The 24,403-nt window shown below is 47.9% G+C and overlaps 2 protein-coding genes across 8 annotated transcripts in view; one reads left to right on the top strand and one right to left on the bottom strand.

The window, feature by feature from the left end:
• Armh1 (armadillo like helical domain containing 1) overlaps nt 1-5,630 on the bottom strand; it is a 46,558-nt gene extending 40,928 nt beyond the window's left edge. For 2 of the 5 annotated variants that reach the window (XR_015737515.1, XM_087904686.1), the window contains exon 1: nt 5,242-5,462. The gene's annotated coding sequence lies outside the window, so the exon portion shown is untranslated. The other 3 variants (XM_087904684.1, XM_087904683.1, XM_087904685.1) reach the window with 3 other exon arrangements.
• Nucleotides 5,631-5,710: 80 nt separating this feature from the next.
• Nucleotides 5,711-23,272, top strand: Tmem53 (transmembrane protein 53). Of its 3 annotated transcripts, none has more exons than XM_048450552.3 (3): nt 5,711-5,848; nt 19,290-19,408; nt 22,579-23,272. In XM_048450552.3, exons 1-3 carry the CDS (start codon nt 5,788-5,790, stop codon nt 23,230-23,232), a joined length of 834 nt encoding a protein of 277 aa, XP_048306509.1. In that variant the 5' UTR covers nt 5,711-5,787; the 3' UTR covers nt 23,233-23,272. The 3 variants fall into 3 exon arrangements, with proteins under 3 accessions (XP_048306509.1, XP_085554900.1, XP_085554899.1); XM_085698773.2 differs by having other exon boundaries at nt 5,728-5,869; XM_085698774.2 differs by lacking the exon at nt 19,290-19,408.
• The last annotated feature ends 1,131 nt before the right edge of the window (nt 23,273-24,403 follow it).

The following is a 24,403-nucleotide window of genomic DNA, read 5'->3' as shown; positions in this document are numbered from 1 at the left end:
CATGTGGGTTCTCTAGAAGAAGCAGTCAGCGCTCTTAACCACTGAGCCATCTCTCCAGCCCCCGATTTGGAATGTTTGCTCCTCCTGCCTTTACCCCCAAGAGTGTAAGGATTATAGTAGACTTGGTCCACCATGCCCAGTTTACAAGGTCCTGGGACCCAGAGCTTCATGCATGCTAAGCAAACACTCTATCACCTGAGCTACAACCTCAGCCCTGTATGCATTTTTCCTTTTCTTCTCCTTCCATGCTCCCCCATCTGTGTGTGTGTGCTGTGTAAGCATGTATGTGCCCGTCACATGTCTGTGCTCTCAAAGGCTTTATTCCCTTGAGGCAGGCTCTCTCACTAAACCTGGAAGTAGGCTGGTGGACAGCAATCCTCCTGTCTCTGCCCGGCACTGTGCTGGAGTTAAGGCATGTGTGGCCACTCCAGCTTCTTAATGGGTTCTTAAGATTCAACCTCAGGTCCTCAATGTACAGCAAGCATCCTTACCCAGGGAGCCGAGCCTCTCCCAGCCCTCTCTATGCCTTCTCCATTAAAAAATTGCTTGTGAGGGCTGGTAAGGTGGATTAGTGGGCAAACATGCTTGTGGCATAAGCCTGGAGACCTGAGTTCAAGTCCCAGGACCAACAGGAATGTACAAGCAGAGAACCAACTCCACAAGATTGTCCCATGACCTCCACAAATGTACCATAACATACGTGTGCCTACACATACATATATCACGCATGCTAAACATAATTTATTAACATAATAAATTAACTTTAAAACTTGTGAGACTTGTGATCCTCCTGCCCCAGCCTCTGGAGTCCTAGAATTACAGCCGTGTTAGTTCCAATGTGCACACACACTCACACTTACGCCCAGACCTGCACAGGGTTGGATCATCATTCTCATTCTCCCACCGTCAACTTGAATCCCCGTCTCCGGGACAGGAAGACCATGGCTCTGCCACCCCCGATGGCTCAGAGTCTTCTGGAATCCCTTCTGAGAGACCCACTTGAAGTTCTTCCCCAGTAGGAATCAGTCTTGTCAGAGAGGTGTCCAAGCTGGTCTACCGCTAACAGATCCACAGATAATGCAAGCCTTGCAGAGCTGTGGTTTTCACGTGAGACAGGCGGGCTTGGAATTTTGTACTCCAGGCTGGACTTGAACTCATAGAAATCCTTTGGCCTCAACCTCCCCTGGCATGAACTGCCATCCTGGTTCACACTTTCTCTTTAAGTGGTGCTGGGGGATTGAACTCAGGACCTTGCACACACTAGACAAGTACTCTGCCACTGAGCTACAGCTTCGGCCCTGTGTTTTCAAAGCTTCAAAAGAATGCTTGGAACCTGCCAAGACCTCAGCTAAAGCCTTTCCTGTGAATTTACTTGGGGGCTGTGTCAGTAACTTCTCTTGTTACCATGGCAAAATGCCTGACAAAGGTGACTTAAGGAAGGGATGGTTTATTCTGGCTCCCCATCTGTGAGTACAGTCCATTAGGATGGGGAAGGCACAGAAGCAGGAGCTGCAGGTGACACTCACAGTGAGGAAACAGACAGTCATGGGCCATCACATCAGCTGGATTTCTGTTTTATTCAGTCCAGGATCCCAGGCCATTGAGTGGGTACTGCGCACAGTCAGGGTAGGTCTCATTTTAATGAATTTAATCTAGACAGTCCCTTACAGGCATATCCAGAAACTGACCTATAATCTAGGTAATTCTTTGTGAGTGTGTGTGTGTTTGTTTTGACACAGCATTTTTCTGTGTACTTTGGTGCCTGTCCTGGAAATTTCTCTGCCCAGCTCTGAAGTGTCCTGGGCCCTGCAAAGCCGTCATTATTGGTGGCCTCTTATATCCTAACATCCCAGGGATTGAGAGGGGTAACTGGTGTCTCCTCATAAAGCCCAACCAAGTTTCTTATCCTATATCCTTATTTAAAACCCCCTGGTACTTTAAGGGTGAGGCCGCTCATCTGTTTGTACCTTTGACCCTCATGCTGGCATCTAGAGACACCAAAAGACCTGTTTTATTTATCAAGGATAAATAGCTAAGGGGCCATGAGATGGCTCAGTGGGTAAAGGGTCTTGCTGGCAAGGCTAGTAGCCCGCGTTCAATGCCCAGGACCCACCAAGTGGAAGGAAAGAACCAAAAGTGTAAGTTGTCCTCTGAACTCCACATGTGTGCGTGACACATGCACACAAATGAATAAAGAGTAACTTATTTTATTTTGCTAGTATTTTGAGATAGGGTCTCACTATATAGCCTTAGCTGACCTGGGACTCACTATGTAAACCAAACTGGTCTCAAACTTACAGAGATTCATCTGCCTCCGTCTACAGAGAGCCGGGATTGAAAGGTGTGTGCCACAATACTCGGCTAAAATGTAATTTAAGAAAATGATTAAGCCAGGCGGTGGTGGCACACACCTTTAATCCCAGCACTTGGGAGGCAGCTACTGGTGGGTCTCTGAGAGTTCGTGGCCAGCCTGGTCTAACAAGTGAGTTCCAGGACAGGCTCCAAAGCAACAGAGAAACCCTGTCTCAATAAAACAAAAACAAAAACAAAAAAAAGAAAGAAAAAAAGAAAAAGATAATGATTAAGGTAGGCGTGGTGGCAACCAACCAACCAAAGGATTAACATCCTGCTCACAGCTGTGCCCCTCCTACCGTGTCCTCTCAAGGTCTGCCGCTGACTAGAGGGATCCAATGTCAGCATCTTCATTGTCCCCTGGTCTCCATGGGAGCTGACTGATGGCCCAAAAGAAAGGTTGCTACATTAGCCTCAGGCAGATTTTTTTGGACAAGGGCAGAAAGCGGCTACATTCTCTGCCAAAATATCACAAGAATGGTTTCTAGGCCACACACTAACATTCTTCTCTTCTATAACCTCCTGAGCTGGGTTGTCATGATCAACATTGCTCTCAGCACCATTGTCTTCCATACTCCTGCTAGTATGGCCCACTAAGCTCCAACTTCCTGCTTTCCTCCAACAGCTCTCCTCATCTAAAATCCACACTCTACCCACCGGCAGCAAGGTCAGGCCCCTCACAGCAATGCCAGTACTGCTCCCTGGTACCAACTTCTGTCTTACTCAATGTTCTATTGCTGTAGAGAGACCATGACCATGGCAGCTCTTATAAAGGAAAGCATTTAATTGGGGCTGGCTTACAGTTCAGAGGTTGGTTCATTATCAGCATGGCAGGGAATATGGGGCTGTGCAAGCAGACGTGGTGCTGGAGAAGTAGCTGAGAGTTCTGCATCTGGATCCCACCACACTGGGTGTCTTTATCTCTCTCCACCTTTTTACTCTTTTGTGGTTTTTGTTTTGTTTTGTTTTAGAGACAGAGTTTCTCTGTGTAGCCCCGGCTGTCCTGGAACTTGTTCTGTTAGACCAGGCTGGCTTCAAACTCATAGAGATCCTTTTTATTCTTTTTTATATTAATTTGTTATTACTTGGAGATTTTACCTAGGTCCTGGGCATTTAAGCTGGTTCCTCATGCTCAGCCAGGAAACACTTTACTGGCTGAGCCATCTCCCGAGCCAACCCTCAACTGTTTAAAAGGAGATTTTTCATCAGGGGGCACACTCTTTACTTGCCCTCTCTCCCCTTTAGTTTTATCTTTTACCTCTTTGCTTGGTCTCTCCCATCTAAACAAAAGCCAATAGCTCTAGAAGTTGCAAATAAATGTCCAAATGCCTTGAAAGCATTCCACCTCCTTTTTTTCCCTTTAAAGACAAGTCTCGGGTAGGCCAGGCTAGCCTGGAACTCATCAAGTAGCTGAGGATGGCCTTGGAACATTCAGTTTCCTTGCCCCACCTCTCAAATGCTGGGATTACAGGCTACACCACTATGCCTGTCACCTCCCACCCACCTCCCAAGCTACTGAATCTTTGCTTACTGAAACAGCACTGGCAAAGGTCACTAGCAACTTCCTTGTTTGTGCATCCAGTGTTATCTTTGAGATTTTATTTACCTTATTAATCACCTGCTCTCAACACTTTCTTCCTTGACTTCCATCCCCTAGGCTACCTACCAAGAGCTTTCCCCATCACTCAACAACTTATTTTTTTCTTAAATTATTTTTATTTTACGTACATTGGTGTTTTCTCTGCCTGCAGACCTGTATGAGGGTGTTGGATCCCCTGGAACTGGAGTTACAGACAGCGGTGAGCTGCCATGTGGGAGCTGGGAATTGAACCTGGGTCCTCTGGAAGAACAGTCAGTGCTCTTAACTGTTGAACCATCTCTCCAGCCCCCTCACACAACTTCTTAACTGGCCCCTCCTTCTCACAATCCCCAATCCAGGCTCTGCATTATAGTAAAACAACTTCCTGCCGTCTTCATTGTAAATGTAAGCTCTTGTGCCCAAAGCCCTTGTGCTCAAAGCCACACTGGAAGATATACCACCATTGGCATCATCTATCTGCAAGTTCCAAGATGAGCTTGGCATCAGATGCTGGGCTGGGTGGTGCCTGTCTTTCCAATGTTTCTTTTGTATTAGTCTCCCTTCTGGCCAAAAGACACTTCAAGACATTTCTTTTTGTTCTTTTTCTTTCTTTCTTTTTTTATGGGGGGGGGAATTCGAGATAGGGTTTCTCTGTAGTTTTGGGGCCTGTCCTGGAACTACCTCTTATAGCCCAGGCTGGCCTCATACTCACAGAGATTCGCCTGCCTCTGCCTCCCGAGTGCTGGGTCAAGTTATTTTTTGTACTCACCTCTCACCTTTCCCTTTTAAAACTTTTCAGCTGTGAGTTCTTAACTTCCCTTTCCTCAAAAGTCTTTCAAGACCCAGCTCCGCAACTGCCCTGTTGTCATAAATGCTACTTCTCTTGGGGATTGAGCTCCCCCAATCCTTACTCTTCTAAATCCTTACTCTTCTAAAGTATTTATCCTTCCCCGTCGGATTAGAGGTGTTTCTTCCTTCTCTCCCAGTAGGACCATAAGGACCAAGGCAGTGGTTCTCGACCTTCTTAATGCTGAAACCCTTTAATACAGTTCCTCATGCTGTGGTGATCCCCAATCATAAAATTATTCCGTTGCTACTTCATAACGGCAAATTTGCCACTGTTATGAACCATAATGCAAATATCTGATATGAGGGGTCGCGACCCGCAGGCTGAGAACCGCTGGACCAAAGGTTGGCACTCACTAGTGCCCAAAGGTTTGTATGTTGCCCAGTCTCTGGCACATACAGCTGTTCAGTAAATATTTACCAAATGCAAGAAGGCCGTATTCTTCTAAGCTACTAGTTATTACCTGAAGACCCCTTCCCAGTCAGGCAAGCCGTCTCCCAGGAGTGGGAGGATCGGGTCGGCACGCGCCGCCTACGCTGTTTAGTTCGTTTTTCTGCCTTCAGCCTGTGAACTGCTGCTGGTGATTTAGGTAGACGTAGTTAGATGTGCAAATCCAAGTTTTTTAGCAGGTAGAAGAAGACAAAGTTCTGAGGTGCCCCACAACACTTCAACTCTCCCACCTACTCTTACCTTCACAGGAGGGTGGGGACGCTCCGAGAGCGAGGCCCCGCTGACCAATGCTTGATCTGGATCAAGAGAGTCAGCCAATTGCTGTGGGCCAAAGACAGGAGGGGAGGAGCGTGGTTGCTAGGGTCAGGCTAGTGGGTGCGGCGGGTGGTGCGGAGCGACTTGGTGGTTGCTAGGAGGGAGGTCACAGAACGCGGCTCAGGGATTGGACAGCACCGGACGGGGGCGGGGGGTGGGCGTGGCCCGGCGGCGTCTGGCCCAGGCGAGGTGAAACCGCGGGAGTTCCGGCGGGAGGCCCGTGCTGACGGCCCGCACCTTCACCATGGCCTCGGCCGAGCTGGATTACAGCATCGAGATCCCGGATCAGCCCTGCTGGAGCCAGAGTATGGACGGGGATTGGGGAGGTAGTCCAGCAGCAACGCCCCGCCTGTCCCACGGCCCCGCCCTCTCGCGGCCCGCCCCCTCCGGGGTCCGCTGGGCTGGATGGAGTTTGCGGGGCGCGCAGAGCCCCGCCCCCTGCGCCCCGCCTCCCCTCCCCCTCCCAGTCGACTGAGGGTCTTCCTGTTCCACTCTAGGTTCTCAAGGCCCGAGTTCTGTTTCCCTTTGTAGCTGGAGCCCCCTCGAGATTCACCTAATTCTTTTGTTTTGGATCGGACTTCCCAACTCTCTCCCCTCATCGCTAAGTGTGGTTAGGCCCACCCTTCATTTTCCAGAGGGCATGGAATCCTTGGGGAGCCTCTAGACCTCAGAAAAGTCCAGGGCGCAGCGTGCCTAGTCCTCTGCTTCCCCACAATCCTTGGCAGTGGTTAACAGAACCGTCTGTGAGGCCGGCTTGAACGCTGTCGAAATCTTCTCTCCTGCTTTTAGTAATTGGATGACCTTCAGTAGACTTTCAATTCCAAATTTCAGTTTTCCCTATCTGCAAAACTGAGGGAAAATGCTGGTTGCACAACTGAGATTATTGGTGTAAAGGACTTGGCATAGATCCTGGTGGAAATGAATTTAGTGGTTGGCTTTTGGAATTAACATTGTTTATCCCCTATAGTCATATCACTAAAAAAGATGTGCAGGAGGCCTCACAAGGTTAGTAGCTTGGAAAGCAGTATAAGTTGTTGGACCGGAGAATGAAACGTTATCCTTGTTGGAAACTATGGCAGAGGAGGCTCTAAGTACAAGTAGGCCGCTGCTTCTGCTCTCTGGTCTGTTTGGAACAGCGGTTCCAGTCTACTGCCCTTCGTTTGCCCAGCTCATGGGAAGTTCATCGTGAAGCCTAGCTTCTGTCAACGGCCTTCACAGGCCCCTCTGGTCCTACCATGTTTTCCTTGCTTGGTGCTTAGGATAGGCCTCTCAGCTCCCAAAGCACAAATGACTGACTCTGCTTGTCCCTATAGCTGGGTCATTGGGCTTATGATGTGAAAGGACTTTTGACTTCAGCACGAGATGAAGTTGGTTAATATTGCTAGCTTTGCAGAGCCATTAGCTGCAAAGGGCTGACGCTCCCTTCTGCATGGCCAGAAGGACAAGGATTCTCTCTCTGCCCAGGTGGGTAGAGACAATTTTGGTTTGCATCTCTGCCCTAACGCTTACTAGCTCTCTGGCTTTGGCAAGTTTTTAATTATTATTTTATTTTGGCAGGACTGGGGGATTGAACCCAGGGCCTGACGTATGGCTAAGGCAAGTTGCTTTACCACTATGCTGTTCTTAGCCCTCGTTAAAATTAGTTACATACTTATTTGTGTGTGCATGCGCACCATAGTGTATGTGCACAGGACAGAGGACAGTTGGTTCTCTTTTCCTGCCCTGCGGGACTGGAGAGCTAACTCAGGTCATGTGGTTTAGCAGTAAGGGCTTTTTACCTGCTGGACCATCTCACCAGCTCAGCCCTCACCCTGTTACTAGACTGGCCTTGAACGTACTCAACTGTCCACATAAGCTTGAAATTACAGATACTGTTTAATCTTTTTTAGGAGGTGGCATTTTAGGCATGTGCCACTGGACTGGGACTCATTATTATAGACCAGGCTGGCTTTGAACTTACAGAGATCTTCCAGCCTTTGCCTCCCAAGTGCTGGGATTAAAGATGCGCACTGCTATTCCCAGCATTAGCAGATCCTTGAATCTGTCTGAGGCATGTATTTCATCTGTGTCAGCTAGAAATAATCATAACGACCCCCTAGGACTGCGAAAGTCAACAGGGTAGATGCTGCATGTGCGTCCCTGGAACTGAATGGCTTCTCCTGCAATGTGCTTCCCCTTGTTGCTTTAGGAGGCTGGGGCTTAGAACTGGAAGACATCCAAGGGGCCAGTTACTCTACATCCCACTGTAGGACACTGTGTTGTTGGAAAGATGCTTCCTCCCAGGCACCAGGGCCTTTTGGAGGAATCGTTAGACAGCACTTCCTGTTCTTCAGCACATCAGTCTTCATTTGCTTCTGTCAGTTTGGTGTTTGCTGGGTCACTGCCGAGGGTTAGTTGTTGGTGCCTCGAGGGATTCATTAGAGGCACCCTGCAAGGAGCGGTGTGTTTCTGGAGAGAGGGAATGTGGGAGCAGTGGCTTCACAGCTATGGTTACGTCTAGACAGTAAGTCCGCTTCCTTTCTAAGAAACAGCTTCCTTGCTTCCTTGAATCTTTCCTCAAAGAGGAAGGACCTCCAGGGCTTTCATTGTTTCTTCTACTGCACTCTCAGTGTCCATGACCAGAGCTAAGTTGGAGGTCATGGACTGCTTCCCAAACCCCAACCCCAATACCAGCCTAAACCCAATATTACCCTTAACCGTAACCACAATCCAAACCCTGACCCTAACCCAACCCCAATACCAGCCTAAACCCCAATACTACCCTTAACCGTAACCACAATCCAAACCCTGACCCTAACCCAACCTCAAACACTAGAATAAACCCCAATACTACCCTTAACCATAACACCAATCCAAACCCTGACCCTAACACGACCCCAGCACCAGCCTAAACCCCAATACTACCCTTAACCGTAACCTCAATCCAAACTCTGACCCTAACCCAAGCCAAACACCAGCCTAAAACCCAATGTTACCCTTAACTGTTACACCAACACTATCTTAACCCTAATCCCTAACCCTAGCTCAAACCCTAACCAAATCTAAAGCCTAATAACAACCAAAGGCCTTAACACATTGCTAACCCTATCCCTACCCTAGCTCCAACCTTAACCCTAACCATAAGGACAACACTAACCCTAACCTGAGCTCCAAACCTAACTCTAACCCTAAATGCAACCTTAACCACTAACCCATAAGCAATAACCCCTAACCATACTGCTAATCACAAACTCCCTAACCCTAATGCTAACCACAATCCTAATTCCATTTCTAAAACAAAGTCTAGCCCCAACCCTAACCCTAACCCAAACCATAACCCAAATCATAACCCTAACTCTAATCCCTAACCCCTAATCCTAGCCTTAAGTCAGACAACAATCCTAATTCCATCTCTAAACAAATCCTAACCATAACCCTAACCCTAATAGACAACTTTCCTGCTTCTTGAACCATTTCTTCAAAAAGAGGTATGATGAGGGCTTTCGGTGGTTTCTTCTGCTTATGCTCCAGAGATAAGCTGAAGGTCAGGGGTTATTTCTCTAACCCCAGATCTAACCAACACCTTCACTATAGCTACAGTCCAACTGGAACAAAATATTAAGTACAACCATAAAACTAATTCCAACCCTAAACCCTAACCTTAATCCTTACCCTAACCATCACCATAGGTTCAAACCTAATCCTAACCTCTAACCCCTATACCTGAACCTGACCTTCCCCTGATCCTGACAAAACCTTTAACCCTAAAAATAATCATAACCCTAATTCTAACCCTAACCCTAATCTCAACCCTAACCAAAACTCCAACCTAATCCCAACCAAACCTTAAATCCAACCCTAAAGCTAATTTCAACCCTAACCCTAAACCTATGCATTACCCAAACCCCAACCCTAACCCTATGCATCACCCAAACCCCAACCCTAAACCTATGCATTACCCTAACCCCAACCCTAAACCTATGCATTACCCTAACCCCAATCCTAAACCTAACTCTAACCCCAATTCTAAACCTGAATCCCCAACTGTAACCCTAATCTGCACCCCAACCTAAATGATAGCTCCAAGATTAACCTCTAATCCTGTCACCCTAACTTCAATCCTACCCCCAACCTTAACCCAACCCTAACCCTAACTCAACCCTAACCTGTGTGCTGTAGTCTCTGAACTTATCGACTTCTCCTCTGTAGAGAGTTCCTCTGCAGGTTGGCTTGGCTGCACGGAATGACTCTCTTCGGAAGGCCCAGGGCAGAGATTGCCCTTCCTTTGTGGTTGCTCTTTAGTGAGGAAGTGTGCAGGATGGCCAGTCATATTTAGTTTCTGGAATTGCCTCACCCTTTCCCCGAATAGGAAATCCAAGCACAGAGCCAAACACTGCAGTCATTTGGTAGCTGGTGAGCAGCCATTACTAACCATGTAGTGGTGGGCTGGAGTCATTCAGAGCCCTGGGTTTTGTGGGCTAGTCTGGGCACACTTGGGCCTAATGTGTGAGGTCTTGGATTTGATCTTCCAACAGTACGATGACCTTACAAAATTCATAGAAACTTTGAAGACAGGGCTCTCACCCTTTGAGTTGCCAGAAGACCTGAAGGCAGCCCCCAAGGTGATTTAGGGGTTCCAGCCTTCTCTTTTACCTGTCAGTGGCAAGGGTCAAAGAAATATAGCCATATCTTTAAACTCAGCAAGCTTTTGCTGGCACCAGGAAGCAGTGTTGGGCCTCACCATCATGAGGAGCTCGTGTTGAAGGGGTAGAGCTCCCAGAGGGCTGACAGAACCATGGTGGTCAGCAGAAGTGCCAAAGTAAGGGATCAGGAGTCTAAGGGAGGCTTGGCAAGCTTTGGTAGTGAAGTCAAGACCCTCAGGAGGTGGCCAGATATGAATGCATATGGTGATAATCCTAGCACAGGGAAGGCTGAGGCAGGAGGATTGCCATTCCAAAGTTAATCTGAGCAACACTCTGTCTCAAAAAAAAAAAAAAAAGAACAAAAGAGAAGGAAGGAAGGAGGGAAAGGACAATTAATATTTGTTCTTCTGATCTGTAGGACCCCGAAGATTACTGCAACTGCCACCTTCTTCCAAAGTCTTTCATTCATTTATTTAAAAAGCGCTGAACACACCTGGGTGGTGGTGGCTCACACCTTTGATCCCAGTACCCGGGAGGCAGAGGCAGGTGAATCTTCTGAGTCTGAGACCCAGCCTGCTCTACAGAGAGAGTTCAGGACAGCTGGGACTACACAGAGAAGCTCTGTCTCAAAAAACACCAACAAAATAAGCCCTACTGAATGCTTCATATATAACATGCCATCTTTGCGCAGGGTCCACGCTAGTCTTCTTTGTAATTATTCCAGTTTTAGTGTGTTGTTGAAGCACAAATTTTATTTATTTTCTAGTTCTCGTGCCTTTTCTTTCATCCGTTAACAAGGATATTAAAAGCCCTGCATTTGAGGTCCAGGCCCAGTGTGCCCTTCGCAGCTGTCATTCTCTGTGGTTGTCCATGCTGTGCCCTGTCCACATTCCGGCCCACTGGGACCTCCTTTCCTTGTGTCTTTAGTCCTCACTGTCACCCTGGCATCGTGTTCCACAGATGAGGGACGGACGTATGGAGGACGTGAGATATATTACTCCAAGGAACGCTTCTCCGGCCTGAGAGCCTTACTCCAGAGCTTGCGAGCATGAAGATTTTGCCTAGCATGAGGAAGGGCTGCCGGGATGCAATGCCGCAGAGAGGGCTGTACACCAAGAAAGGGTCTCCACCAAAGTATTTTTATTATAGCCTCAAATTGGGAACATCATGTTCGCTAGTGGGAGACTGGGCACCATAAGTTATGAAAACATTTTACAGCTGCTCTGCAGCCACTGAAAATAATGGTGTAAAAATACATAAACTGCCAGGGAAGGGCGTTAACATATATCACTGAGCAAAAACAAGCGGACGGCAAAGGGTGTGATTCTGATTTTATTTGATATTTATTTTCTACTTTTTCTACAGTGGGCATGCGGCAAAGTAATAATCATTTCTCTTATTGAACACTTTCTTTGAGCCTTCTGTAGTCATGATCTTGCTGAATTCTTTGTACTGAGCATTACCCCATTTCACAGAGAGAGGAATTGGGAACGAGAGGACTTAGCTCAGGTCTGTTCCATAGTCACAGAGTTCAAGATGTGGACTGATGTATGGCTTTGTATGGCGTGGGTTCTTAGACAGAATACAGTTCCACTATGTTATCTCAAAATCCAAACTTAAAGTAATTTGGATTAAATATAGGAGCAGAGGGACTCTAGAGAGGATTTCTGGGGGAGGAATGGGGGATCATTTTCTAGTTTGCATTTTAAAAGCATGTAGGTTCCTTGTGGTTTGATTCTTGCCTCCCATTAAAAACAGCCTGTGTCATGCCGGCCCTCTTTGTCTTCTCCACACGCCCCTGGGACACACGCAATCTAATTTATGCCTTAGTTTATGACTTGAACTGCTTGCTGAACAGCAGACATATTTGTAATTCTTGTGTTTCCAGCGTCCCGTTATTTCTTGACAGACGACAGGCTTTCTGGGATTGAGTTATTTTTGTAGCATGCTCAAGTAGTGTCAGGGTAGAAAAGAATGTTTCTTCATTCCCAAGGGCTTCTGGGTATTCTTAACCGTGCTGGCTTGGCGGCTTTGATGGGACTACCTTTCCTATTATAGTTCTGAAATGGTTTTTCTTGCAACATTGATACTCTCTGCTTTGAAATCTTTTTTTGTTTTTGCAGTATCTCAAGGTGTTACCCAGGATAGACAAGTTCTACCTCGGAGCTGCACCACAGCCCCATTTTTTTTTTTTTTGAAAATGGGTTAAAAACCCATGGAATAAAAGAACTGTAAGCCAGCTGTGGTGGTGCACATCTGTAATCCCTCATGTAGCGAGGAGAGAGGCAAGAGGATCAGAGCTCAGGGCTCCTCAACTCTGCAGCAAGCTCAAGGCCATGAGACCCTAGCTCAAAAAAGAAACTGCGTCTAATTTCAGAGAGATTTGCTGTTAATATTTGATGGTTTTGCCATGTATAGAATGGCCATGTGTACATTTAGATGATATTCTTTTATGATGGTATTTTGTAGATTACTTTTTCAGTTACCATTTAAAAAATGATATTGAGATATAATTCACATATCATAAAGTACATCTTTTTTTAAAAGTGCATCTTCTTAAAGTGTATAATTTATTGTTTTTTAGTATGTCCCCAGAGTTGTGAAAACATCCATAGGATTCAATTCTAGAAGTTTTTACACTGGAAAAGGAATCTTGGACTCATTGGTGGTCACTCTCCCCCTTCCTTCCGCCTGTTGACGACCACGGTCCGCCCTCTGTCTCCATGGATTTGCCTTTTCTGGCTATTTTATGTGAATGGAATCATCTGCTATGGACCTTTCCTCCTTTCCCTTAGCATGGTGTTTTGAAGGCTCGTCTGCAGAGGCTGGGCAGCACTTTAGTCTTCACGACCAAATAGTATTCCTTTGCGTGGCTTGTCCACTTTTCACACGGTGTGAATACTACGAGAAATCACATCCAAGCTTTTGCATGGGCCGTGGTTTTCAGTTCTTAGGGGGGAATTATTGGGTCACAAGTGACTCAATGTTTGGTATTTTTTAGTGTTTTGAGATAGAGTCTTTGTCTTAGTTTGGGTTTCTATTGCTGCAATGAAACACCATAACCAAAGCAACTTGGGGAGGAAAGGGTTTATTTGACTTAAGCTTCTATATCACTGTTTATTATTGAAGGAGGTCAGGGCAGGGACCTGGAGGCAAGAGCTGATGCAGAGGTCATGGAGGGGAGCTGCTTCCTAGATTACCCCTCATGGCTTGCTCAGCCTGCTTTCTTGTGAAACCCAGGACCACCAGCCCAGAGGTGGCACTACCCACAGTGGGCCAGACCCTCCCCCACTAGGAAAATGCCCCGCAACTGGATCTTGTGGAAAATTTTCTCAATGGAAGCTCCTTTCTTTTAGTTGACTCTGGCTGTGTCAAGTTGACATAAGACCGGCCAGGTCAGTAAGCTGTGTGTGCCAGGCTGACTTGAAATTTGATCAGCAGCCCAGGTTTTACTTGAATTCACAGGTCCTCTACATCTACCTCAGAACTGCTAGGTTAAGTACATTTCAGATACGTGAGGAACCGCCAAACTGTTGTCCAAAGCGGTCGTATCATTTTCCCTTCCTACCAGGAGTGTAAAGGGCTGGCTTCCCTAGCAGGGTGTGTGACCCTCTGACTTTGGTGATAGCTCTCCTTGTAAGCATAAAGTGATGTCTCGCTGTAGTTTTGGCTTTCATTCCCCTAATGACTATGAAGATGGACATCTTTCCATGTACTCGTTGGTTTGTCGTCAGTGACGACGAGCTCTGGCCGTGCAAGCATGAGAGTCTGAGCTTCGGTGCCAGCACCGTGTAAAAGCTGGGGATGGCCACACACACGCTCCTGAGACCTTCATGCTGGGGGAGCAGGAGAGACAGGACAGTCATTGGGGTTCCCTGCCAGCTTTGCTCCAGGCTCAGTGAGAATAGGTTGGAGAGTTACAGAGCAGGACACTTCACGTCCTCCTTTGGCTTCCATATGTGTATGGGTGCCCCTGCCCATACAAGGATGCACACCACACACACATATGTATATCATACTCATTTATATACATGTGTATTCTCTCTCTCTGCTTCTTCCCCACACACAATGGACACACACACGCACACACACACACACACACACACACACACACCTGAGTATTTGTTTTGGTTTAGGTTGTAAGAGTTTTAAGTGTATTAATGCAATGTATTAATAAATAATAATGATAAGTGTATTAATAATAATATAATAATAATATAATAATATAAGTGTATTATTATTAATAATAAGTGTATTAATTAATGTATTAATGCAAGTACCATATCAGAGGTGAGTCTTTCTTTCTTTCCCTCTCCCCCCGCACCCCCTTTTTCTTTCTTCTGAAGGTGTACTATAAAGTATAAAAGTTGGGCCTGGAGAGATGGACTAGAGGTTAAGGGCACTTGTTGCCTTCTCAGAAGCCTCGGGTTCTGTATCTACCATCCACCTGGAGGCTCATAATCACTTTAATCTAGTTCCACAGTGTCCAGCACCTTCTTCTGGCCTAAGTAGGCACCAGACACACACACAATGAATACACCATACATATATGCAGACAAAACATTCACCCACCCAGGTAAAATAAAAATTAAAAAGAGTACAAACATTGAAATCTGAGCTTCTCTGTTTTGTTTGTTCTCTGTGATGTTGGCGTCATGCCCAAAACTGTTGCTCAGCCAAGATCTCAAGATGTTCTCCTTTCTGACAGGCTGGAGTTCATGTGTGTTGGTGTTCTGCCTACATGTTTATCTGTGCACCACGTGCATGCCTGGTGCCCACAGAGGTCATAAGAGGGAACATTGGATCCCCTGGAATGGAGTTACAGATGGTTGTGAGCTGCCATGTGTGTGCTGGGAATTCAACCCAGGTCCTCTGGAAGAGCAGTCAGTGCTCTTAACCACTTAGCCATCTCTCTGGCCCCTAGTTTTAATTCTTATGTTGATGTTTGTGACCTACTGAAACTTCACGTGTTTCAAAATGATTATGAATGTGTTTTCTTTTTGTTGCTGTATAGATCAGGCTGGCCTAGAGCTCTCAAGCTCCAGAATGCTAGGATTAGAAGTGTGTGACACCCCTCCATGCCTGTGACTGTCTCCCTGTCATTCCCTTCTCCTGTTTCTTTTTTGTTTGTTTGTTTTCATTTTCTGAGACAGGGTTTCTCTGTGTAACAGCCGTGACTGTCCTGGAACTTGCTTTGTGGACCAGGCAGGCCTCGAACTCATAGAAATCCCCTTGTCTCTGCCTCCTGAGTGCTGGGACTAATGTGATGCCCCATGCCCACCTGGCCACCCCCTTCCTTGTTGCCCTCCCTTGCCACCTCTTGCCTTGCCATAGCAGCCTAGCTTCTCCAGCAAACACTGCCAGTGCACTAGAAGGAGAACGTGGTGTTGGTGGATGCGCCCCACTAGTCTCATGGTTGGGATGGGGGTGTGATAATCGTGTAGCTGCTGAGCCTCTGTGCAGGCTAGCCATGGTGCTGGCCACTGGGTGTGTGGTGACAGATGTGGTAGATGTCACTTCCTGCATTGCAGAGTCTGCTGGTTAAGGGGAGAGTGGCAGACATTAAACACATGTGTGAGTCTGCAGTAATCAGTAGCAAATTGGGTCGTGCCCCTTTCCCATCCCAGAACTCTTATTTACTCTTTATGGCTATGGTATAAAGCCCCCAATTCAGTGGAGTCGGGCCCAGTCCCACCCATTGCTCCCTGTCCTGCAGGGTCCCAGCTCCAGGGCTGCTTACTGTGGCCAAGATGGCTTATCACAGCCCTGCCCTGCCCTTGCCCTCTGCCTATCCTGCATGCCCCCATGGACCTTTAAGACATGGCCAGGGAACATGACCTCCTCAGGTGGACTTTCCTTGGCCTCTATCACTCTCCAAGCCACATTTTATAGAATTTCCATGTATAGGATCTAAAGGGACAGCTATGGGTAATGCCTAGTGCGAAAATGCTTGCCTATTGTGCGCATGGCGCTGGGTTCTACTTATGAACTGCAGAGGGGCAGTGTGCACTCCCCGCAGCTGGTATATCGGGTACAGACGCTGGTGGGCACAGAGACTGGTTCTCGGGAGGGAGTGCTTAGGCTCTGGGAGTGGGCAGGATGTCCGGGCACTGGTGTCTTCATAGGCATGAACATCTTGAGAATCATCTACCAAGGGACCTAACAGATCTCTCCCCAGAGCTGAGTCCTGGATCCCAGTGTGGAAGGGCAGTTTGAAAGTCCTGCAGAGCCTGCTCCAGTCTGTTTGAAATGCCTGTCCTGTGTTTGTGTGGGGCTGCCATGTCATGTGGCCACCGGTGGATATGAAATCAGGTGGCTTCACTTCAGAGGTCCATTACATGGGGAGAGGCAGCTGTGGGTTAACCCAGGAGCCTGCAGCTGCCTGAGCTTCGGTGGTGGGCAAGGCTGGGCTGGCCCCTACCTGCATAGTGCAGATCCCGAGGTGCCGCCCTGGCAGAAGGTAGAGGGGGGCGCAGGGATAATAAAGGCTGTGATTGTTTGGAGCCTCCTGAGTTAGTAGTGCCTGGAAGGGATAGCGGGTGTCCGCGAAGGGCTGGGGGTCTGCCAGCTTCTGTTCTATCTGGCCTAGAGCCCTGTGGGTGCAGGCAGTTAATCTCTGAAGGCCAGAGTCGCTGCTCCTCAAGAGCAGGAACATTGAACAGTTCAATCACATTAATTTCCACAGGAAATTGTTGTCTTCCTTTTGTCCAAAGGTTAGTGATTTATATTTACCGTCTTCGTAACTAGCCTTGAAATTTAGTGTTGCCAGGTCACCACTAGCATCAATAAATTTCAGGAGTCAGCTGAGCATAGCCAAGCGGCTTGGTCCGTGGAAGGGTACGTGCCAGCCCTTTTTAGAGGTCGGCTGTCTAGCTACAGACAGTCCTTGTGCAAATGCCCCGCAAAGGGGGTGGCACTCACCTTGCAGGGAAAATGAGATAGGTGGGACATGATTTTAGGGAGGCTCTTTAGACAGGCATGGTGCAGACAGCTTGCGCTCCTAAGAGCTGTGACTGGAGCTAACCCTGGCAGTACTCAGGGTGGGTAGCAGGAACTACACAGCATACCTGCATCATGGTGTTATAGAGGCTAAGCTTGCATGAATGAAGGAACTTTTCTATAAAGAGACAGTAATAGTTAAGGCTTTGCGAGCCGTCTTTGTCCTTTGTGGCCACTCCTCGGTGCTGTTTTCATCTGAAGGTAGCCATAGACAATAGATAAATTGGGTAAGAATGACTGTGTTTCAACGTAACTTATTTATTTACTTATTATTTATTTTTAGGCAGGGTCTTGTGTTGCAAAGACTAGTTTCAAACTCACTATGTAGGCAAAGGTGACCTTGAACTTCTGATCTCTCTGATTCACTCCCCAAGTGCTGAGGTATCAGGTATATACTGCCGTGCAGGGTTTATGATGTTGGGGATCGAACCCACAGCTTTACACATGTTAGGCAAGCATTCTGCTAAGTGAGTCACATCTCCAGACCCTAATAAAACTGTGTGTGTGCCCCCACATGAACGCTCAGGAAATGGAGATTTAACTCACAGCTTGATTTATGCCAGGCAAGCTGTTTGCTACTGATCTAGTTTCAGACACCACATGAGACTTTTTTTGTAAATTTATAGATTTGTGTGTGTGTTTGTTTGTTTGCTTATTTATTTTCGAGACAGGATTTCTCTGTGTAGCCCTGGCTATCCTGGAACTTGCTTTGTAGACCAGGCTGGACTTGAACTCACAGAGATCCACCTGCCTCTGCCTCCCCAGTGCTGAAATTAAATGCATGTGCCGCCACCACCTGCTATTTATTTATTTAAGATTGGGTATCTCTGAGTAGCTTTGACTGCCCTGGAACTCTCTATGTAGACCAGGCTAACCTCAAATCCCAAAGATCCATGTGCTTCTTTGTTTCTTGAGTGCTAGGATTAAAGACATGTGCCAGCATGCCCAGCTATATACATAGAAATTTAAAAGTTTTGCATAATTTTATTGTGGTTTTTTTTTAAAAGACTGTGGTTTCATATGTAGCCCAGGCTGCTCTCTGTCAGTCAGTCCTCCTGCCTCAGCTGCTTGTGTGCTAGATTGTAGGTATGTGTCGCCACACTGATTTTTTTTTCTAACCATTTAAAAATGTAAAAGTGTGGGCGCCTGGCATGGGTGCATGCCTTTAATCTCAGGAGGCAAAAGCACATGGATCTCTGTGAGTTCAAGGCCAGTCTGATCTACATAGAAGTAAAAGCCTGGGCTTGAGGTAGTCAGTGGTAGAATACTGTGGAGCCCTCAGCTTGATCCTCGGCAATGTAAAATAGACAACGACAAACAAAACAAATAAACCATTTTTGGAGCTGGGAAGGTGGCTCATGGGTAAAGTGCCTGCAGTTCATATCCCCAGTACCACTGTCACACTGGGCAGGGCAGCACACATCTGTGACCCCAGTGTTGAGGGGAGGCAAAGACAAGTGGATCCTGGAGCTCATCGGCTGGCCAGCCTGGATGAATCGATGAGCTCTGAGCTCACTGGAAGAATGTCTCCACAGACAAGGTGGAGAAGGATTGAGAAAGATCCCCAGTGACCTCTAGCATCCACAGTGCACGCACACACCACATGGACAAGCGCACACGCTACACAAACATGCACCATTTTAGCTCATGGACCATAGAAAAACAGTGGGTTGGCGAGATGGCTCCATGGGCTAAGGCGTATGCTGCCAACTCTAATTACTCGAGTTCGATCCCCAGGACCCACGTGAAGGAAGGAGAACCAACTCCGAAGGCTATTCCCTGACCTCCAAACACTCACATCTTGAACACATGGCCCCTTTCACACAAAGATATAAATGTAGTCTTTGAAAATGAAAGAAATCAGTCTGATTTAGCCCATAGGTCATGGTTCCCTGGAATGGGAGGGGAGACACTTTATTTTTGTCTAAAATTAGTTACTAAAATGTGCCGTCCCCATGTGGGTTTCTCCAGTGATGCTACGGCGCCTTGGCAGAGGTCTATGAAAAGACACTTGGTCGGAAGCCACATGGAAACTGGGCCACCTGTTGGTTTCCTTTCCACAGCTTTAGATTAGTCAGAACCCCAGTCCTACCTGTGGTGTTGACAGTCCCCATTTGTGTTTCAGGGAACCCCAGCCAAGGTGGGAAGGAGGCCAGGAAGCAGCTGCCTGTGGTGATTCTCTTGGGCTGGGGTGGCTGCAGGGACAAGAATCTGGCCAAGTATAGTGCCATCTACCACAAAAGGGTGAGTACTGGGGGCCAGTGCTTGCCCAGGATGTGGGCCTCTGCTACTCTTGGATGCTTTGTGGGGAACTTTAAGCTTGGCGGCTTCCCCTCTGGGCTGGAGCAAAGGTTGACCACCCTGGAGTGCTGCTGAAGGCCCGTGAGGAAGACAGCGGACTGGGGACTTCGGCAGGAGGACACCATGTCCAGTTCCCTGACCTGTTTATCCTTCCCCCAAGGCCTTGATGTAGTCCCTGGTTGTGAAGTAAGCTCACACCCCACATCCCTGACCATGCCTCTTTGAATGGCAGGAGCCAGGGCAGGGTGCACCAGACTTAGTTTTCTAGGACGTCTTCCCTTTCTGACCGGGTGAGCTTAGGACTGAGAACACTTTCCCTTTCCTTTCCCATTCTTGGGGTCAGAGGGCCTCAACAAAGAGTTACACTTTTTAGGCCTCTCTAAAATTTGGATGTGGAGGTTGTGGTAGCCAGCAAGAGCCCCAGAAGGGCCTGGGTGCAGTGTGGAAAACCCCCTTTTACATGTATAGCCAGATCTCCTCAAAGTAGCCTTCAGAGGGGTACAAATCAAGGAGACAAAGTGTATGTGTTAAGAGGCGATGCCAGGGCCTGGTCCACAGAGGATTAAGTGAGACTGTGAAGCTAGGTTTGCCATTAAAAAAGCCAGGTGGTGGTGGCAAACGCCTTTAAGCCCAGCCCTTGGGAGGCAGAGGCAGGTGGATCTCTGAGTCCATCCCGGTCTATAGAGCGAGTTCCAGGACAACCAAGGCTATACAGAAAAACTTTGCCTCGAAAAACCACACATTGAGAGATAGATAGATAGATAGATAGATAGATAGATAGATAGATAAGATAGAGACAGAGAGAGACAGAGACAGAGAGACAGAGAGAGCAAGAGAGCAAGAAAGAAGCCCTTTGCTGCAGAGTGTGCGGAGGGACGGTTGGAAGTGCTGGCATTTGAAGTCAGTAGTGTGAAACAGGTTTTGGTGACTCAGATGCAGAGGAGCCTGGGGCCGAACTCGTAGGAAGAAGAATGGCAGGTTACGGTAGATCAGAAGTAGGATTAGGAGTCATACGATCATGCCAGGGTCCAGGCTGGGGCTCTTTCTGAGCAAAGAGTTGTGGATTTTTGAGACAGGAACATTAAAAGAGAGTTCATAGGTTCTAGGGTGATGGGACTTAGCAGGAGGAGTTTAGGGACGCCATGAGGAACCCAGACTTAATGAAGAGACTCTATAGGGAAAGGGGAGTGAATGGCTGTGAAAACCCCAGAGGGCGTGCCGGGGTGGCAAAGGTGGCCTTTGCAGAGAGTGAGGCCATTACGTGGGCAGAAGGTGTAAGGAAGAAAGTGAGTGAAGGGTCCCAGGGGAGACAGGAGCTGATGTGGCAGGGCAGCCTCAGAGAGGAAGGGCCGCCTTTACCCCGGCAAAGAGAAGTGGGTGCGAAGAAAAGCTTTCCTGTCTAAAACTCCATTTTTTTTAAACAACAAAAAAAAAACAGCACCTTATTTTCTACCACCTAGAGACTGCCTCAGCTTACCCTGTAAGGGGTGCATCCGTCTAGGTTTTCCCTGTTTGCCGTTTATCTCAGTAGGATGTAGTTACTGTGTGCGGCCTGCTTTCCTTTAGACCATGTGCTCCATCTAGTCTTGTTAGTAACTTCTCGTTGCGTCCCATCTCCAGTTCCTGTCTGGACACCCAAGAAGCTGGTTCCTGAAGCATCTCAGGCAGCTGATTTTTCCAACCCCAGAGTCTAGTCCAGGACCAAACACTGCAGTTAATGCCTGTGTTCCTCAACTCTATATTCCCCTTGTGATTTGAGCCTCCATGGTTGGAAGCTCAGGGGTCTATGGCTGGTGACCACGGCTGGCCTTTCATGTGTGGGTCATCAGAGAACTGTGCCAACACCCTTCTCCCCTGGTTATTTCTGTGAAGATTCACTTTGTGCCAGGTGCCATTTTTTGTCACTTGAGATACATTTTTTTTTTTCATTTAACTTCTACCATAACCTTTTGAGGTGGGTGTCATCCCAATTATAGATGGGGACCCAGACAGAGAAAGAGGAAGTAAATTACTCTTTGCCCAGACAGTTAATAAGTCTCAGGGCCAAGAATTAAGTACAGACCTGCCAGACCCCAGAGCCTGCCCGACTAAGATGCCTCTGACAGAGAGGCTCCTTGTCGCTAGAACAAATTAATAAGGGGTTAAGGCCCAGACAGGGTAGCGTCTGGTACCTTCTCCAACTGGCCTTCAAGGGGACCTGCCAGGAAGGGTATGGAAGCTGAAAGTGAGCTTGGGCCTAGATTTTTGGATTTAAGAGCAACAATGTTCTCTGGATTTAGAATTTCTTTCATTGTTTTGTTTCTGTTTCCCTCCCTGCCTGTTTCTCTCCCTCCCTCATTTCCTCTCTTTCTGGTTTGGAATTTTAAGGTGAGTGTGAGGAATGATCCTAAGTCCAGGAACCAGCTATAATTAAAGGTCATATCCCCAAAACAGTGTGGCCTCTTGTTTTCAGGGCACTGCAGCAGGGAAGGGGATAGGACTGCTAAGCAGATTTGGCTCAGAAGCGCCCTCTGGTGGCTAAGGCTGGGGCCTGCATACCATCCCTCTGTCTCATGGGGGTGCAAAATAGCTGCAACATGCTGTATCCAAGACCCAAGGCCTTAACTATGCAAGGTCTGGGGCAGGAGGACAGCCATAGAAGGAACTACAGTGAAGAGACTCTTCTGGTTGGATCAGATGTCTCCAAAACATGCTGTCAGCTTCAGGCTTCAAATAACATCCCAGACTGGGGCGGCATGAACAGCATGAAGCAGGGTATTCAAAAAGAAGCCTTGAGCACAGGCCTTTAATCCCAGCACCGGGGAGGCAGAGGCAGGCAGATCTCTGTGAGTTCAAGGCCAGCCTGGTCTATAGAGCTAGTTCTAGGACAGCCAGGGCTACACAGAGAGAGCCTGTATCAAAACAAAACAAAACAAAAAATCAACAAAAACTAACAAATAAATATCACCACCGACAAAACAAAACAGGCCTTGAGTGTGCTTCCGCTCCTGGGCCCGCAGCTGGTGAGCTAGCTACAACAGAGCTGTGGAATTAGAGCTTCTGGCTTCTGACTAAACTGTGTCCACCACCCCACCGTCTCCCTGGGACTGACCTGGTCCCTCTCGTCTCTCCAGGGCTGCATTGTGATCCGGTACACGGCCCCCTGGCACATGGTCTTCTTCTCTGAGTCCTTGGGCATCCCCTCACTTCGTGTGATGGCCCAGAAGCTGCTGGAGCTCCTCTTTGACTACGAGATTGAGAGGGAACCGCTGCTCTTCCATGTCTTCAGCAACGCCGGCGTCATGCTCTACCGCTACGTGCTGGAGCTCCTACAGACCCATCCGCGCTTCAGCCACCTGCATGTGGTGGGCACCGTCTTTGACAGTGGTCCTGGTGACCGCAACCTGGTAGGGGCCCTGAGGGCCCTGGCAACCATCCTGGCGCGCTGGCCTGCTGTGCTGCGCCTGCTGCTCCTGGTGGCTTTTGCCGCGGTGATAGTCCTGTTCCACTTCCTGCTTGCTCCGTTCACGGCCCTCTTCCACACCCACTTCTATGACAGGCTGCAGGACTCGGGCTCCCGCTGGCCTGAGCTCTACCTCTACTCCAAAGCTGATGCGGTGGTCTCAGCCAGAGACGTGGAACGCATGGTAGCGGCACGCCTGGCTCACCAGGTCCTGGTGCGCTCGGTAGACTTTGTGTCATCGGCACATGTCAGTCACCTCCGTGACTATCCTACTTACTATACAAGTCTGTGTGTCGACTTCATGCAAAACTGTGTCCAGTGCTGAGGTTCTGCTCCAGAAATAAACGTCAGGCACCTCCCTTCAACCTGCATCTGTCCTGGGGGGCTGCTGCCATGGCTGCTCCCACAGACCTTGGGTGGGAGTGCCAGGACAAGTTTCTGTAGGGCAGCCTTGCACTTGGACAAATGCAGTGTTCTTATGGTGTTTGGGCTGGAAAAGGTTAACAGTGTGTGTGTTGGGTGAATGGCTTAGGCTAAACTCCAGAGTTGTTTTGAAAAAAAAGGGGGGGGGTGGTGCTGAGGAGATAGTTCAGTTGTAAAGTGCTGGCTATACAGTCATGAGTTCAAACCCAGAACTCACATTAAAAAAAAAAAAAGCCAGGCATGGTGACATACACTTAAAATACTACCTCTGGGGAATTGGGGATAGTCAGCTGCTTGGAGGCTTACTGGTCAACTAGTCTAGCCAAATGGTGAGCCCCAGGCCAGTGAGAGGACCTTTCTCAAAAAACAAGGTGAATTATCCCTAAGGGATTACACCCTACCTCTGGTCTCCACATGCATACTGCACACACATGTAGCTGCACACACATAAACACACACCTGAATTGTGGTAAAAAAAAAAAAAACAAACCCTTTGCATAGACCTCTGAACAAAATTCCAGATGTGCAGTCAGTGCCCCGCTAACTGGGAGGACAGTGCCTATGTGGACAGCTTGGACAGCAGGGCCCAGCTCATTAGGAGCTCTGCATGATCGAGAACCTCTCTTGGATAGCTCAAGTTTTATACTTGTTCCCAGAATTGACTTTGTGTGTATATGTGTGTGTGTGTGATATAGACCAGGCTGCCTCAATCTCACTATGTGGCTGAGAATGGCTTTGAACTCCTGATCTTCCTGTCTTCAGCTCCCAGGTACTGGGATGATAGGCATATGCCACCATGCCTGCTTGAATTTTGATTTCTTGAATGGAAGGTACCTTTAGTAGCAAGAGAGGCCGGGAAGCAGGGCTGTGATCTCTCTCTGGAAGGACAAAGTTTTGCAGTAAGCACTGTCCCCATCTGGCCTGTCACTCAGAGAGGTTGTCTCTGACCTTGAGGTCTGAGAATCCGAGACAGACACCAGATGAGGTCTGAGGATTGGGGTATTTGGGGCCTACCTGGTACCACATACTTTGTTAGGGGACCATTGAATCTGAGGAATTTGATGGCTCTGTAT

This window comes from Myodes glareolus, chromosome 3 (assembly GCF_982192425.1).
Source record: "Myodes glareolus chromosome 3, mMyoGla1.1, whole genome shotgun sequence".
NCBI classification, from domain to species: domain Eukaryota; kingdom Metazoa; phylum Chordata; class Mammalia; order Rodentia; family Cricetidae; genus Myodes; species Myodes glareolus.
This window is presented reverse-complemented; position numbering and strand designations above follow the sequence as displayed.

Bases quoted from the DNA above. Each gene is read 5' to 3' on its own strand.
- Tmem53 (XM_085698773.2), top strand. From the start codon at position 5,788: ATGGCCTCGGCCGAGCTGGATTACAGCATCGAGATCCCGGATCAGCCC. The intron at 5,870-19,289 runs GTAGTCCAGCAG...TTTGTGTTTCAG, and splicing joins TATGGACGGGGATTGGGGAG to GGAACCCCAGCCAAGGTGGG. The intron at 19,409-22,578 runs GTGAGTACTGGG...TCGTCTCTCCAG, and splicing joins GTGCCATCTACCACAAAAGG to GGCTGCATTGTGATCCGGTA.